The 16941-nt window shown below is 38.0% G+C and overlaps 1 protein-coding gene across 1 annotated transcript in view; it reads right to left on the reverse strand.

Moving 5' to 3' along the window:
- The window catches only part of SMC1B (structural maintenance of chromosomes 1B), a 38629-nt gene extending 21875 nt beyond the window's left edge, over window positions 1–16754 (reverse strand). Inside the window, exons 1-11 of the mRNA XM_009283646.1 lie at window positions 16646–16754; window positions 14650–14842; window positions 14001–14109; window positions 12641–12844; window positions 12020–12258; window positions 11297–11552; window positions 9272–9412; window positions 6984–7066; window positions 5820–6027; window positions 2735–2920; window positions 189–368 (exon numbers count right to left, since the gene is read on the reverse strand). Of these exons, the coding sequence (XP_009281921.1) occupies window positions 189–368; window positions 2735–2920; window positions 5820–6027; window positions 6984–7066; window positions 9272–9412; window positions 11297–11552; window positions 12020–12258; window positions 12641–12844; window positions 14001–14109; window positions 14650–14842; window positions 16646–16754 (1908 nt within the window). The remainder of the gene's footprint in view (window positions 1–188; window positions 369–2734; window positions 2921–5819; window positions 6028–6983; window positions 7067–9271; window positions 9413–11296; window positions 11553–12019; window positions 12259–12640; window positions 12845–14000; window positions 14110–14649; window positions 14843–16645) is intronic.
- Between the last annotated feature and the right edge of the window lie 187 nt (window positions 16755–16941).

Genomic DNA, 16941 nt, shown 5'->3' on the forward strand with positions numbered 1-16941 from the left:
CTACCATACAGAGGCAAATATAACCATGTGAAATATCTGAGGGGATATTTGTGTGGGAACAGACTAGACAGCATAGTACCATTCTGTGTTTATCTGCAATACTTTGTGGGATGTTTATAGAATTATTTAAATGGCATCAAATATGTAACTGTAATGAAAAACACATGCAACAAAATTCAGCTTCTTACTTTCAACCTCACTGGTCCATCAAACGCTATTTGTTTCGCTTCTTTAACTGTTTCACAGATCAAGCCATTCCCACTCACAAACTGAATCACTTTTTTCAGTGGAGCAAACGGAGTCTGTACAACATCCACCATCATTTTAGCTCCTTTTATCTCTCTTAACTTTTCATTGATCGGTTTAACCTGTAAAGCATAAGTGGTGTTTAGAATCCATGTTGTAATAGCAAAGCATGTCCAAACCTGAGTGGTCTGGGGACAGGACATACAAGTCAACAGAATGGGGGTCTCAGTTGCTACAAGACTAGAAACAGATCTGGTTTTCACGTTCTGTGTATACTATAGTCCTTAAATCTGTATAACCTATTTCACTGTGCATGAAATGCAAGTATACTAATGCATGTAGCATGGGCAATAGACAAGATGAGTTGAGGATCTGTGTGCAGTTGCAGGGCTACAATCTTCTTGGGATCAGGAAGACATGGTGGGATGGCTCCCACAACTGCAATGTTGCAATGGAGGAATAGAGGCTTCTTTAGGAAGGACAGGCTCGGAAGACAAGGAGGTGGAGTTGCCCTATAGGTGAGAGAACAGCTGGAATGCACGGAGCTCTGGCTGGGGAAGGATGATGAGCCAACTGAGAGCTCACGGGTAAGGACTGAAGAGAGAACTGGTAAATGTAACATTGTAGTGGGTGTCTGCTACAGGCCGCCTAACCAGGAAGAACAAGTGGACGAGGCCTTCTACAGACAGCTAAAAGCAGCATCAGATTCACAGGCCCTGATCCTCATGAGGGACTTGAACCAGCCCGGTATCTGCTACAGGGACAACACAGCAGGGCATAAGCAATCCAGGCGGTTCCTGCAAAGCATCAATGACAACTTCCTCACCCAAGTGACTAAGAAGCCAGTGAGGAGAGGTGCTCTGCTAGACCTCGTGTTCACCAACAAGGAGAGGCTTGCTGGGGATGGGAAGGTCAAAGGCAGCCCTGGCTGCAGTGAGCATAAGATAGGAGAGTTCAGGATCCTGAGAGGAGGGAGCAGGGCAAAAGGCAAGCTCACAACCCTGGCCTTCAGAAGAACAGACTTTGGCCTCTTCAAACATCTGCTCAGTAGAGTCCCATGGGATAAGGCCCTAGAGTGAAGAGGGGCCCAAGAACGTTGGTTAATATTCAAGGATCACCTCCTCCAGCCTTAAGCACAAATATCCCAATGAGCAGGAAGTCAGGCAAAAATGCCAGGAGGCCTGCATGGATAAACAAGGAGCTCCTGGCAAAACTCAAACACAGAAAGGAAGCCTACAGAGGGTGGAGGTAGGGACAAGTAACCTGGGAGGAATATAGAGGCACTGTCCAAGCATGCAGATATGGCTTTCCTAAAAAGCCAAAGCCCAACTAGAACTGAATCTGGCAAGGAATGTCAAAGAAACGGCTTCTGTAAGTACATAGGTGACAAAAGGAAGACTAGGGAAAATGTGGGCCTGCTGCTGAATGAGGCAGGGGACCTGGTGACACATATGGAAGAGACTGAGGTACTGAATTCCCTCCTCACCTCAGTCTTTACTAGCAAGACTGGCCTCCAGGAATCCCGGGTTCCAGAGACCAGGGGGAAAGCCTGGAACAAGAAAGACATACCCTTGATGGAAGGGCATCAGGTCAGAGAATGCTTAAGCGAACTGGACATACATAAATGCATGGGCCGTGATGTGATGAAGGAGCTAGCTGATGTCATTGCAATGCCACTCTCAATGATCTTTGAATGATCATGGCAACTGAACGAGGTGCCTAAGGACTGGAGAAAAACAAGTGTCACTCCTGTGTTCAAAAAGGGGCAAGAAAGAGGAACCAAGGAACTACAAGACCAGTCAGCCTCACCTTGCTCCCTGGGAAGGTGATGGAGCAATTAATCCTAGAAACCATTTCCAGGCACATGAACAACAAGAAAATCTTGAAGGAGTAGTCAGCATGGATTCACTAAGTTGGTCATGCTTGACCAACCTGATAGCCTTCTACAATGAAATGACTGGCCTGGTAGACGAGGGGAGAGCAGTGGATATTGTCTACCTAGACTTCAGTAAGTCTTTCAACACTGTCTCCTAAGATCCTCATAGACAAGCTGATGAAATATGGGCTGGATGAACAGACAGTGAGGTGGACTGAAAACTTGAACAGACAGGCCCACAGGGTGGTGACTGGTGGCACAAAGTCCATTTGGAGGCCAGTAACTAACCATGTCAATATTGGGACCAATCCTGTTTAACATCTTCATTAATTATCTGGATGATGGGGTACAATGTATCCTCAGCAAGTTTGCTGATGACAAAAAACTGGGAGGAATGGCTGATATGCCAGATGGTCATGCTGCCATCCAGAGGGACCTCAGCAGGCTGGAGAAATGGGCCAACAGGAACCTCATGAAGTTCACTTCATAAGTGCTTTGCCTTAACACTTAAGTGTGTTAAGCTTAACATTCTAGTTAAGCTTAAATGAGCCAGTATCAAGATTTACAAGTGTATTGACTTGCTCGTGACAGGAAAAAGAAAAATGTACTTACATCAAGGTAATCCAAAGCAAGAAAAGTTTCAGGTTCAGCTCGTTCTTGTTTTAGGAACCGAATGCAATCTCTTGCTGTTTTTTCAGTGGCAACGACAATAGCAGTCATGTATTTGCTGAACACCTTGGTAACAGCAAGCTGGTATTTTTTATGAATAGGATGACACAGGTCGAGCAGTCTTCCAAACTGAAGATAAAAATATAGAGAAATGTTAATATGTTACTTTAGATATCAAATAATATTTCTGCATACAAGATACTAAAGTAGTAAGAGGAAAATGTGTTACATATCTACCAGCTGCACTCTCTTACATGGCTGTACATCAGAAAAAAAATAGAAATTGTAGCAGTCATCAATCCAAATTGCAAAGTATGCCTTCAAAATCTGAAGGGATTTAATTTTTTCTCTGAGGTTACAGTTACATCTCAATGTTTTACTCAGAATCTCTACCATACACTTCTAGAAGTACGACAGAGTGACAATAGCAAAAAGTTAGCTAAGCATCTTTTTTGGAGAGAAAGAGAGTATCTAACACAGAGTAAGATCTTTGAATGACAGTAAGGTCTTAAACACATAAAACTGTTAGCTGGACAATCATAGCAAGAGAGGCACTAGTCCAGTTTCAACCCAGAAAAGAATTATCTGCTTACTTTAGTAGCATGAAAAGAAAAAAACCTGCTTTTCTTGTACTGCACAGTCCAAATAATCAAGCCTGTTTTTTGCTTGTTATTGAAATAACACCTCCATAGATAAAACTAATTAGTTCTTTGCTGTACATGTTCCCTAAAGATCTTTTGTTCCATTTCTGTAATTATAGGTACAGTTGAGCTTTCCCTGCATGATTAAAGCTACTAATGCACATTCTGAACATTATAACCTGTGAATTCATGCAAGAACAATTTTTCTGCTTGTTGACATATAGCTACTGGTCTCCTCTTGCATGTCTACAGTTTTATCCTTACCAAGTTTAAACAAATGAGAACAGGAAGATAACTAGCAAGAATTGTATGCAATAGGTCATCCACAGTATTATCTCATGAATTATATAATTGAGATAACTTCCAGTAGATCAGATCACGGCCTACTATGATCTACTTTCCTACCCTTCTCTTGACAAATGTTTTCCCTTTTCTGAAAAACAGTAGAAACAAGGATAACATCCAACACCACAAAGGTCTTTATTTAGTTTCCTGGTTTTCTCACACAGTGTCATCTACTTGCATGTTTCTATCTGCAGCTCAGACACGTGATGTTTCAAACATGCAAAACTATACAGAGGATCTGTATACTTTCAGACACAGGCATTTAAGTCCTGATGGAATGCCAAATTTCTGTGAAAACGGATACTGACGGCCCAAATGAATCTGTAACAATAGCAATCTTGCCAATTAAAACTACCAATGTAGGAATGCCTTTTTGAAAATTGAACTGTAAAAACTGTAGTCAGCTGCAAAATTCACTTTGTTGATCAGACAAATCCATGAAAATGCACAGATCACTCATACAGAGGGAATCTCACTGCTGCATGGCTGTTCCAGTACCTGGAATGTTCACCAACCGTTACAAGAACGTTTTAACAGAAGAACAGGAGCTTTAAAATGGATGTAAGTACTAAACATTTAGAAGTAGTATGCCATTTTTTGCCTATGAAATCCAGAAGATTGACACCAAGATTTCTTCCAGTTTGGCCTGAGTACTTAGTGGACTACCAGATGACAAAATGTGTCATGACCCTTCCATCCTGAGACTTTAATTTGGATTGTGTTTAGTAAACTGGAATCAGTGCACCGGAGCATAAGGAGCAGCACAGAAGCAACTCTGTTTGCCTCATATGCTGGTGTTGGGAAAACTATTGCAGGAACAAGGGTAACTGAAGCAGATATCATTAAAACTTTCTGTAATGGGACAGTTTATGTAACCAATTCAACTTATCTAGTTTTTATTTGTTAGAAGTCATCACATCTGCAAGTAATCTTAAATTTACAGCTCCTGAAGGAAAATGACAGAGAACATCCTGAACACCAGCTCCCTCCTAAGCCGGCACGCTATCACCAGCCTGATCCAGTCCTTTTCAAATAGGGATACAATGCAAAGAGCGAGCAAAGAGAGATATACCAATAATTTTTTTGAATTTTTGTAACACCTTGTTAACATGGATGAAAAGTTTCTGAAGAACGGCTGAAAAGCAAATTTCTTAATCTCTTGAGAAAACAACAGCATCAGACACTTACCAGATTCTGAGGAGGTTTTGCAAAAGACCAAGATGCAAAGAACAACTGAAAACACTTTGATTTTTTATGTTCTTACGGCAGCACTAGGAAGCAGAGATATGTCACCTTCTAAACATTAAATAAAAAAAGATTCCCAGCTTGTACATCTCAACTGACTATTTATATCAAAAAGGATTGATTATATTGAGACATACTCAGAAGCCAACTATTCAATTGATTAGATTTATTAAAAAGTTCTTATCTGGAATGGTTTCCAATGTTGGAGTAATTTTTAAGCATCAGTAAAGAGGTGTAAATATGCCTCATAAAACAATCAATATCTGCTGACAATTCAGAATCAATACACAAAACAGTTAATGGCATTATTGAAGAGAAATTTAAGTAAAATATGGTAACTAATAAGCAAAGACAGACCATTTGGTACCATAAAAATCTCATGCACCTAAGCAAAATTGTCCTTTGTAAGAAGTATTCTTTCTGAAATAAATGGTCTCACAGCTAAACTTCCCATTCATTTGTTCAAAATAAGTAAGTCAAAAATATGTTTGAGGACAGAAGAAAACAAAACCAAACAGAAAAAAAAAAATCGAACACCAGAAAAATCACACAAGAGATCAGAATTATTCTTTGATGCAAGCAGTAATCTGTCTAGTTCTGGAAACTGTGAAAAATAATGACAGTACATGCTACTATTCTTTCAGAAATACTATTTCACCAAGTATACTCAAGCAAGCATGAACTTTAAAATAATACTCGAGACAGTCCAATTTAATCCAGCTACTTACTCAGTCTAAGGCAGTTCTCTTTAAAACTTAAATCTAAAATAAGGCATTTAAATGAGGCCCTTCAATTACCACAGAATCCGGGAATAGTCTTTTGAGGCTTTCCAGGATCTCTGCTCTCATTTGCTGACGCCTTCCTTCATGGTAATCAATTTTGGCATTCTGCAGTTCACCAACTATTTTGTTCAACTCTTCATTCACTTCAGCCATTCGTATTGTTGAATTTTCAATTTCCTTAGTTAGCGCTTCCTCTTGCTGTTTTTTCTCGGCTAACGACTCACTTTGAATGGAAGTAAAAAAAGGAAAGCTATTTACTATTTCATTTATACAAGCTTTGAGCTTGTAAAATTACAGTCATTCTGTGGTCACAGACCATACAAGTTGCATTCTATAGCATAAGCTATTTTTAAGGTTTCAAAATTGAGTTCAAGGGAGAGTTTTTGCCTGTGTAACTTGCAACCATACTGTTTTATCCTCCATCAATAAAAGGTCTGCTATTGCAAAACTAAGAAGGACTGAGAATTCTCATGCAAAATTATGACTCACTTTACACACCAAAGTCACTAAGGCTCTACCACGCTCTACTAAAACTACATAATTAAAATAATTTTGCATCACAGCAGTCACAATGGGTCTGCTGCTCCCTGTCCATGGCAGAACTTTGTTCAGTACAGACAACTTTAAGCCAAAGCACACATTACAGATACATAGGAAAAGGTAGGTTGGGGAAAAAGGCTCTGAAGATCACCTACTTGGACGTCCTGCACAAAACACAGGCTAATGTCAGTTAGTTCAGCTTGCTCAATGAAGGGCTTATATACCTTATTTCACAAAGAGTAAATATCAGGTGGAAGACAAGACTGAGGAAGCAAAAACAGAGCTGTGCTCCTAATACACAGTGTAAATATTAATGCTTTCTAGAGCAGCACAACTACAGAACTGCCCTGTTCTCTCACTCAGAATTTGTACACTAATAGACCCGTTCCCTACCTGTAGTGACATAATTTGCACACCTACAAGAAATTAGAAGCAATTATAAAACTGGCTTCAAACAAGATATGGATAAGTCATCATACTTCCTACTTTATTTTGACAGCTAAAGTAACTGAAATATTAATTAGAATTCTTACTAAAATTTGAAAGAAAAGAATTAGAAAGAATTAGAAACCTGCTATGTTAATTTGAAAATATGTAATATACAAGAAATCCAATTAGCTTTTAATTTTTTAAACATACGTGCATATCTTGGCATATTCTTCTAACTTCTCTATTCGTTTTTTATGCTCTTCTATCTGTTCCACAGTCCGTTTTATGTTTTCCTATGCAATCACAAATAGAACGTGTTAAAAACAAACCAGAGGAAAACAACAGTTTTATAGCAAGATATAAAGCTCTTAATTCAGAACAAGTACTGAGACAGATCTTTTCTTCCTTGTTGGTATTTCATGCTGAAGTAATAGCACCTCTTTTTCAACAGCAGATGCCAAACTGCACCATGAATAATAAAATAACTTTCCTTTATCAAGGCCATTACTGTATTTTTCATGTTTGGCTACAGTTCAGAGAAAGCCTCTTTAGCACAAAGAATCATGACACCATCACATAAAACAACTGTAAACATAGTGCTAGTAAATTATAGGCGTTAAAACAAAAAAGGTGCTTTTCTTGGCCCGAGATTAATAGAAGCTTTTTCCTAAGAAGGACACATGAAGAAGTTGACATAGAGGTTCCAACCTGAAATAAAAGCACTGTACTAAAAACCAAGCCAACAGTGAAACAAGTATTTTTAATTACTCCAACTGAATAAAAATACATTAACTAAAGCAAATTAAAGAAAAAAAAAATAGTTACCTACACATTTTATTAAGCCTTAATTTAACTTCTGAAATCCTTCTGACCTTTTGAATAGCTCTAGGGATGGAGAGTCCACCACCTCTTTGTGCACCCGCTTCAACATTTGACTATCCTTGAGATGAAATAGTTTACCTCATAGCAATTTGGAATTTCCAGCGTTCCAAGTTGTGCCTGTTGTCTCCCATCCTATCACTGTTCACCTCTAGAAAGAGTGTGGCTCTCTCTTATTCATACCCTCCCATCAGGTAACTGCAGACAGCAACAAGGTCTCCCTTTCACCTCTTCTTCTCCAGGCTGAACAGATCCAGTTCTCTCAGCCCCTCCTCATAAGCCAGGTGCTCCAGCCCCAGCCAGCTTGGTGGCTCTCTGCTGGACTCACTGCAGGATGCCAGTATCTTTCTTGTACAGGGGAGCCCAGAACTGGACAGAGCATGCTAGATGTGGTCACATACATGCTGAATTGTGAGGAGTGATCACCAAATGTCAGTAGTACAGATAAGTAATGCCAACTCTGAATGCTCAGACATGCATTTTATGAACTCCCAAGTATCCCTTATTTCCTTCTCAACAGTACAATGGGACTTGCAGAGTTTTAGAAGCACAAGCAATAGAATTTATTTCACTTCTAGATACTAACTAGGTTTTCCTGGTAACTAGTACTTCAAAAAGAAAAAGTAGTATTGTATAAAGAGCAAATGGATGTACAAATATTAACTTAGATATCATGGCAAGGATGACTTTACATCCTCATACCTATACAGAAATAGATTTTTCCATACAAGCAAGTTTATATGTACAAGAATGAGGTGTCAGGAACTCTAGAACTGGTAAAGTCTTATCTGATGGATTTTTAAGTTTTCCAAACAAAAAAAGTCTCCTCCAAACTTGACTCCATAACTAAATGGTGAAGGAGGGGAAGGGGGAAGGGCAAAAAACCAAAACACCTAATAAGGCAGGGTTTCCAGCAAAAGACAGCTGAGCTTCTGTCCTTTCTACTTCTATCAGAAGCATCATGCAAAGTTGAACAATGAGTTGGGAAATAATTTTTCTAAAAGAACATCAGTAATGGTGACCAAGTCATAGTGAAAAATGGAGGTTTTTTGTTGTTACATGTTTGGATATGCAATGATAAAAGAAATCAGAAACAAAATGACAGCAACGATCTGTGTTCACACCAAACACCCTGCCTCTGAAGGGCAATAGAAGAGTAGATACCAAGGAGATTTTTCCAACTACAACACACATACACACAACTGACCTTAAAAACACCCCAGCAAAAAGGTAGCTGTGATCAAAATAAACCTCTAAAGGGTGCGAGTATCATATAGATATACAACAGTGGTAGGACATCTCAGAAAGAAAATCTACACTTGCAAAAACAGGAACTGATTACAGTTAAGCATACGTTCTGAGTAACTGTAAAATATTAGAGCCAAAGCTTTCAAAACCAAATCCTCAGTGTGGGCCCATGCAACCATTCTCTGAAAAAATTTAGAAGCCATTTTGCTAAACCTGTTGCAATATGAAAACTGAACTAACACTTGCAATGTATCTCCTTTGCTGAGGATTTACGTCAAAGAATTTAACACTTTATATAGACATTTATACCAGAAGGAGGGGTAGAGAAACATTTTCCTCCTTAAAATGTAATTCTAGCTTGATGCAAATACCTCAACTTCTTTTTTCTTCCTCCGATTAAGTTTCAGCCTTTCTTGATCTGCTTTTTCCTCCCAACGAAGTTTTTTTAGTTGCTGGGCTAGTGTAGCTACTTTCTTTCTTGCTATTTCCTTTAGCTCTTTATAGCGCTCCAACTGGAGAAATAACAAAAAAAATTCACTCCACAGTGGGAAGACTCATGTTGTTACAGCCTCAATTAGTAATTGCCTACTTTATCATAATTAAGATTATGAAAACAGCCCAATTCTCCAGAAGACCCTTCTAGCTACTAACTGCATTATAAGAAGTTGTTGTTACAGCCTCAATTAGTAATTGCCTACTTTATCATAATTAAGATTATGAAAACAGCCCAATTCTCCAGAAGACCCTTCTAGCTACTAACTGCATTATAAGAAGTTATATTTTATTATTAGAGAAAGATTCAACCCAAAGCTTACACTTAATAGTTCTTGCCTGCGGTCTTGTTTTGGACTTCTAATGACTTATTTTTCAGGAAAGTTTATAAAGTTTACAGTACTTCAGTCAATCTTAAGGTTAACACTGATTTTTGCACAGCCCAAAATTAGTGCAAGTTTTGGTATTTATAATTACAGCACTCTCACGTTATCAAATAATTTTTTTAAGGTAAACATTAATTTTTTTGGTAAACATAAACATTTTAAATAATCCTTCAGAGTTATTACTAACTGACCAAATACCTCTGAAGTGCAGAGTAGGAAGATTCTCAAACTAAAAAAAAAAATCCTGCAGGCTCTCCATTACATAAACATTTTAAATAATCCTTCAGAGTTATTACTAACTGACCAAATACCTCTGAAGTGCAGAGTAGGAAGATTCTCAAACTAAAAAAAAAAATCCTGCAGGCTCTCCATTAATTGTTCAGAAACTATTATGAGGAAGAGACAGTGGAGGAAAGAAGCTAGCACCTATTTTTAAAAGCGTTTCTGGCCATATGGTTGCAAAGACAGCTTCTTCAAATGTGAACATACTATAAAGTGATGCAGTCCTTTCCTTCTAAAATAACTTAAAATAGCTCATAAGTGAGCTACCTTACGTTTAGATTCTGACTCATTAATTGTTCAGAAACTATTATGAGGAAGAGACAGTGGAGGAAAGAAGCTAGCACCTATTTTTAAAAGCGTTTCTGGCCATATGGTTGCAAAGACAGCTTCTTCAAATGTGAACATACTATAAAGTGATGCAGTCCTTTCCTTCTAAAATAACTTAAAATAGCTCATAAGTGAGCTACCTTACGTTTAGATTCTGACCCACAGAGGATGGTATGTATACTACCAAGTCATGTTTACATTTTTGTTGTCTTCTTGTTTTCCTAATTGAAGACATATTTCTGTACTTCAGCTGAGAAGCCATTTCTCAAAAATTACCCTCTCACCCCGAGACCCTACTAGATGGTTTCTATCCTACCCTCCTACAATGTACCATGTGGACTTCCATGAAGAAGGGGGAAAAAAAAACAAACCAGAGAGAACTACCTAACCATGGATAATTACATGTGGCTATAATCCTAATCCACAGATGACAGTCCCTGTGTACAACCCTTCTGAAGTTTCCATCAAGCTCTTCTCAACTTCTCATTCACTGAAAATTCACTGCTTCCTCTAATAAGGTATCTTCTCACATTGCTTAGAAGATGTACTTCACACCCTAGGAAAGATGCTTACCATTTCCAATCTCAGAATGGTGAATTTCTAAATCTCTATGCAACTTAGATTTACCTCCTAGAAGTGTTCCGCATTTGGAACTTCTGTGAGATCTGACTTCCCCCCAACCCCCTCGCAGAAAGGAGACAGCCCACTCCCTCAAGAGGCTGCATCATCATTTCTCTTCATCCAATGAGACAGTCTCTAAATGAAAGTTACAATTTTCTTTTTGTCTGAGCTCAACAGCAAAAAGATGATTAGAAATTACAGCTTCTTGGTGAAACAATGGTTTCTCTGTCATCAGTGGGGATTTTTGGACTTCACTAGTAAACAGTACTTTTTGGCCTCCCAATTCACCTGACTTTCTCCCAGCTCAATATCTGCTGCTCTCTGCAACATCTCTTCAGCTTTCTTCTCAAACGCTCTCCACGCCTTCTCAGTATCATTCAATTCTATCTCTAGTTCTTTTATGTTCTGCTTTTCCTTATCACAGGACTTCTCCTTGTCCCTTAGAGATTTTTTAGACATTTCTACTTTCTTGATTTGGTAGGAAGTGTTTTCCTTTGCTTTTATATAGAGGGGTCTCTGCTGAATCAGTGATGCCTCCAGAGCCCTAAAAAAACAAAAACAAAAAACAAACCCAAAACAACCAACCCACCCACCATAAAACACATCCAAAACAACAAAACCACACCAAAAAAAAGGAAGAAGAACCCCCTCCCAACCACACATGCAAACAAATAATCAGTTGTCAACGGCAAGGTTACATACCCACAGGTGATTTTTTTTTTTTTTTAAAAATATCAACTGAAAATAGAAATTTAAGAAGTGAAGCGTAACCTTCTAAAAAATTTAATAGCTAACAAGTATTTATATAATGAAATTATTGACAAACTTGGCATGGTGGTGGAGATGAAATCAATGTCTAGATACTACCTTAGTAAACTGCTACAAACGGACTTCCATAATGTTGGTATATCACCCAACTGCTTTAACAGGACATACAAGCCTGCCAAGCAATTCCCAGAGCAGACTATGCTTTAAACTCAACTATCAGAGAATCTGATTGGAAAAACCTACTTCATTTCTCTTTCCATGTGCTGTTGGTCTCTGTTTAGTACACCAAGCACCTTTTTCTTGGCTCTAAACGCATCTTCTGCTGTGGAAAGAGATTCTTTCTTGATACGAGCCTCCATATTCTTTTCATCCAAACTTTTCTTCTGAAAGTCAATGTTTTTTTCATTGTGATAAAGCCGGAAAAGCTGCAGCTGTATCCTTTCTTCATCCAGTTCCTTGAGAAGCATCTGGTAATGCTCTGCCTACCAACATTAAAATTTTATTTATGGTTTATAAAAAGGATTTTTAATCATTAGCAGTCTAATTTGAAGTCCAAAGTGATGTAAGATGATGTACCAGTAGCTGTAATTCCCGTAATGTGCACTAATCATAAAACTCAAACATGTAAGTCAACAGTTAAATTAATTATACTGGCAAACCTACACTTTCATTTATTTAGATTTTATTGTATGTATTGCTCTACCCTTTTAAGTTATACTAAATTATTATATATTATACCATACTGAAAAAAACAGTAGATGAAAAACAAGTTGTTTTTTTTTTTTTAAGAAAACCTGTATTAAGTTCATTAAAAATGCAAAGTCTGAGATCTTAACATGCAAAAAAGGACTAACTGTGAGTTACCTCCTCTTTCTCTATCTTTGCTTGTTTGCGTTCTGCTGCAACACTTTTTTTCTTGTTGTAATTAAACTGCGCATCCTCTTCTGCTTGCTTCATTTTTTTCTTTTTTCGTTCATAATCTTCAGCATATTCCCATGAATTACTGATTTGTTCAAAAAGTTGAGTTCTCTCCTTCGGCTTCTTCATTGCAATTGATTCTACTGTTCCCTAAAACAAAATTGAAAAAAAAAAAATAAAATGCAGCACTGTAGATCATTAAGTTGTCTAATGAATTTCTTTAAGAGCATATAGCACAGATTTATCTCTGGATATATTTATGGTTAACAGAATTGGATGGAAAAGCTTTTAGATTCAAACCCAAGGAAAAGTTTAGTACCAGAAGGAATACCACTTAGCCACCTCACCTAATTAAATGACATCACTAAAAGGTTTAGAATGTCAGATACGGTCTATGAAAAACACCTTCAAACTAAATCAACCTGCACAAATCAGTGAGCAGTATGAGAATGACAAAATTAAATCTTCTTAGTCTCTTTAAAGGAGCTGAAGCTCATTTTCAATGAAAAATTAACACCACCCCCCCCAGTATTTCAAAAGCAAAACCAGCTGAAATCAATGCACTAGAAGATTACGTAACTCCCGAAGCCAATGGGCACACAGTTTTTGCCCATGTGTTACCTGCTCAAATCTTCACTGATCTGAAGGAGTTACTATTTTCAGTAAAGTGTAGGAAATAAGTTTTGTGATTTTTATTCTATTTGTATAGTGGGCAAATGCCCTCATCATAGAGACTATTATCACAGTAAGAATCCATATATAGAATTTCTATAAAAGGGGAAAATCAGTTCTTCCTTGGGAATTTTCCTCAGCAACTGTAAAGACAACAATCTTGTGAAATATATTCATCATAAGTATATGGCATTTCTGACCTATATCATTAAATACTTGTGAACTAATAACCCAGTAGGATTTTCAATCCCTCAATCTTAACAAAAAATTCTATAAATGCTGATGCATCTTGACTAATAGGAGTGTTTTAAGACGAAATTATCTTTTCCTCTTTATAACACTCCTAGAATTTAATACACCAAACATAGAGACCCACATTTTCTTATATACTCTGAATAACACAAATACTCAATTTCTTCCAGATTAGCTTCCTTCTTACTCTTGCACTCATGTACACAAAAACCCCACTATTTCCATTTTGCAGACTTGTAATTCTTGGCCAAGGTCAGGAAAAAATGTATTGGCTTGAAATTAGCTAAGTGTGCCCTCTTTTCTGTCAAATAGGCAACTGTGTACTCCTATGGAATAATCTCAGCAGCTTTTATTTTCTTTACGAAGTACCTTAAATGCTCACCTGAAAAATAAGACAATTCCTAGCTTTGACAAGTATTCCTACTTTTTCAAGCTCAGATATGTAAGCAGATCGGCTGACAGATTTATCGTTGAAAAGAAATTCAGAACAACTATCTAAAGGAGGAAAGAAAAAAAAATTACTATAAAATGGCTACAACACAAAATCCATAGGAAAAGAACTAAACTAGTGGAACAATTTAACTGAGCAATTTCCTCAAAGAAGAAAATAGATTCCAATTACTCCCTTATTCACTTCAATAATTTCATTTTTCTGTATAAAATTCTAGTTGCATACTTCCAAAAGGTACTGACAGATGCTTAAGTGCTTGCGACTGCAGCAAGGTGTCAGACCCCATTTTCTAGAGCCTACACCATCTGTATATTCCAAGTGAATATAGATCAAAGTACGGAGCAAAGAACATATATTAATCACTTAATTTTTTAACTTTGCCTCTGTATGTTTTTTCAATTATAACACTTGGCTATCGAAATGCTACAGAAAGACTATAAGAAGTATTGCAATACTCATGGGCTTAATCCACCCAAATACGAAAGAATATTCAGCACCTGAAATTCAAAATTGAATATTCTTGGTCTCCATTTTTTTTATACATCAGACAACACAAAGTACGTGCAGCAGAATCTACTACCTACCACGGATAACTCTTGAAAATGTTTTTTCTTCCCCATCTTCTTCACAATATACTATCTTCACACTAGCTGTAGAAGAAACTGGTTTTCCAACATGTGCTCCATGAATAAGTTCTCGAATACTTTTAACTCGTAAATTAGAAATCTTTTCACACATCACAAAACTAACAGCATCCATTATGTTAGATTTTCCTTAAAAAAAAATTAAAAAAAATTGCTTTGACATGGCAGAAGTGAAAGGAGGCATTTGATTAACAATTAACTAAAAAACATATACATAAATGCAAGAATCTATTAATTCTATTTCTAATTCTGTATTTCATTGAGGAAAAAATATCACACATAATAAAGAAATATATTTCTAAGATGTAACACACTGGCAGCAGATTATAAGCCTATCTGTAATAAAAATCATCACAAAACTGATTTGTTATTTGTTCAGCCTTGTTGCACAAATTTTTCTTACACAGGCATCTCTAGAGCTCATTACTTAAACTGAGTGAGCAACATCATAATCCTTACTTGGTAGTTTCCTTTATTTAATGCAGTCAGTAAGGTTTGCTGCATAAGCACTCTATCACAAAACTAGGAACTCTTCCACTACAACTCCAGTGTTCTAAAAAACATAAGCACTTTCCCAGATCCATTCACCACAGCAACAAAGTTCTCTGATCATACTCCTTAAATAAAAATTCTTAATTGAAGCCTCTTTTTGTTTTTCCCCTTTAGTCTTGAGCATTTCTGTTGATGGCTTAATTATTTTCTGCCTTCAACCTTGCTACTTCGGCAGTATTTTGACTTATTCTCCAAAATATCATAAAAGGAAGAATACAAGAGAGAAAATAGATAAATAAAAAACTCAATTCAGAGATTACACAATATTCACAATTTTTCCTCCCCCGATTCATCTATAAAATGTATTCAGATTTGACTGGAAGGGTACCCAGAAAAAGTATCAATAATTTTGAGACTTTCCAATATGGAACAGTGGGGCTAGGATGATAAAGAATATGATAATAATGCTAAATAATAGTTACTTACATTCATAGCTCTCACTTCAATTAGATAAGTGAAGAAACAACAGGCTCTAAAAAGCTAAATCATCAACTAAATCATTAACAGACTGTGGAAACTACGACCAAATGCTAAGCCCATCCTTGTGGGTCTTTGTTAGGACAACCCTCACCTCCTATCGTGTTGTTCTCTGGCAAATAGAAGATAAAATCCCATTTGTTGTATGGAGCTCTTCATTTTAAAAAGTTCCAGCACCCACAGGATAACAATGTGGAGGCACATCTACAAATGAAGGCTCTTGTGGGTTAAACTACAAAGCAGCTACCAACTGCAAAGCTACTATCTCTTTCCCAGAGGCATTTACTCATACGGCAAAGACCACAGACTCAAATCAAAAAGCAGCTTGCCATTGCTACAGTTCACAGCCCAAACTATTTAAGTAAAACCATCTTTATGTGACCTTAGTAAGCTGAACTATGAACTGGAGTGGCAAAGGCAAGGTGTGCCATTTGCAAACCACTCATTCTACAAGGGCTGGAAAGAGTAGACAAGACAACTAGAAATGCAAAGTCCTTCAACCACCCCACCTCTGTCCTTCAATGCTGGAAAAATCCATACTTTCAGTTAAAGAAGCAACAACAGATCAGGAGCCTCCAAAACTCTGCTTGTGCTGCCGCCCCCCTCTGGTGCATACGAAGAGATTTTAAGCAGGCCCATTAGCCTTTACTTCCCCTCCACCAAGCCCTACAACTCTACTCCTCGATAGGCAAGCTATCACCATCCTCACCCATTCAGTGCAGCGATGCTGCCCCTATTCCTGGGCCTCCACCTGCACTGTTACTGTTTCCTCCCCACCAGGCGTTGCGTTCACAGAAAAGACCTGGCAAAGACCCCAAAACTGAAACCTCAATTCTGATAGCTACAGTGGAGAAGCAGGGCCACCAGCTTCCCACCGACCTCCCCCGCACCCCAGCCTGCTACCTGATCCGTTGGGCCCGATGATGCAGTTGAACCTCATGAAGGGGCCGATAACCTGCTGCCCCCGCCACGACTTGAAATCCTTCATCACCAGCAACTTCAGGTAGCCCATCCCTGCAGCAGCAGTGGGCGAGGAGCAGCTGAGGCCGCTAGGCCGTTAACTTCCTACTCCCTCACAAGATTTAAATAATCAACGAGTATATTTTACTAGTTTGTCTTCCGGGGGAGGGAAAACCCCCTCCCCGTGCGCTCGGCCCCCGACCTTCCCCCCGCCCGGCCTCTCCCCTCATCAGGCGGCA

This window comes from Aptenodytes forsteri, unplaced genomic scaffold (assembly GCF_000699145.1).
Source record: "Aptenodytes forsteri isolate BGI_AS27 unplaced genomic scaffold, ASM69914v1 Scaffold614, whole genome shotgun sequence".
Taxonomy (NCBI): domain Eukaryota; kingdom Metazoa; phylum Chordata; class Aves; order Sphenisciformes; family Spheniscidae; genus Aptenodytes; species Aptenodytes forsteri.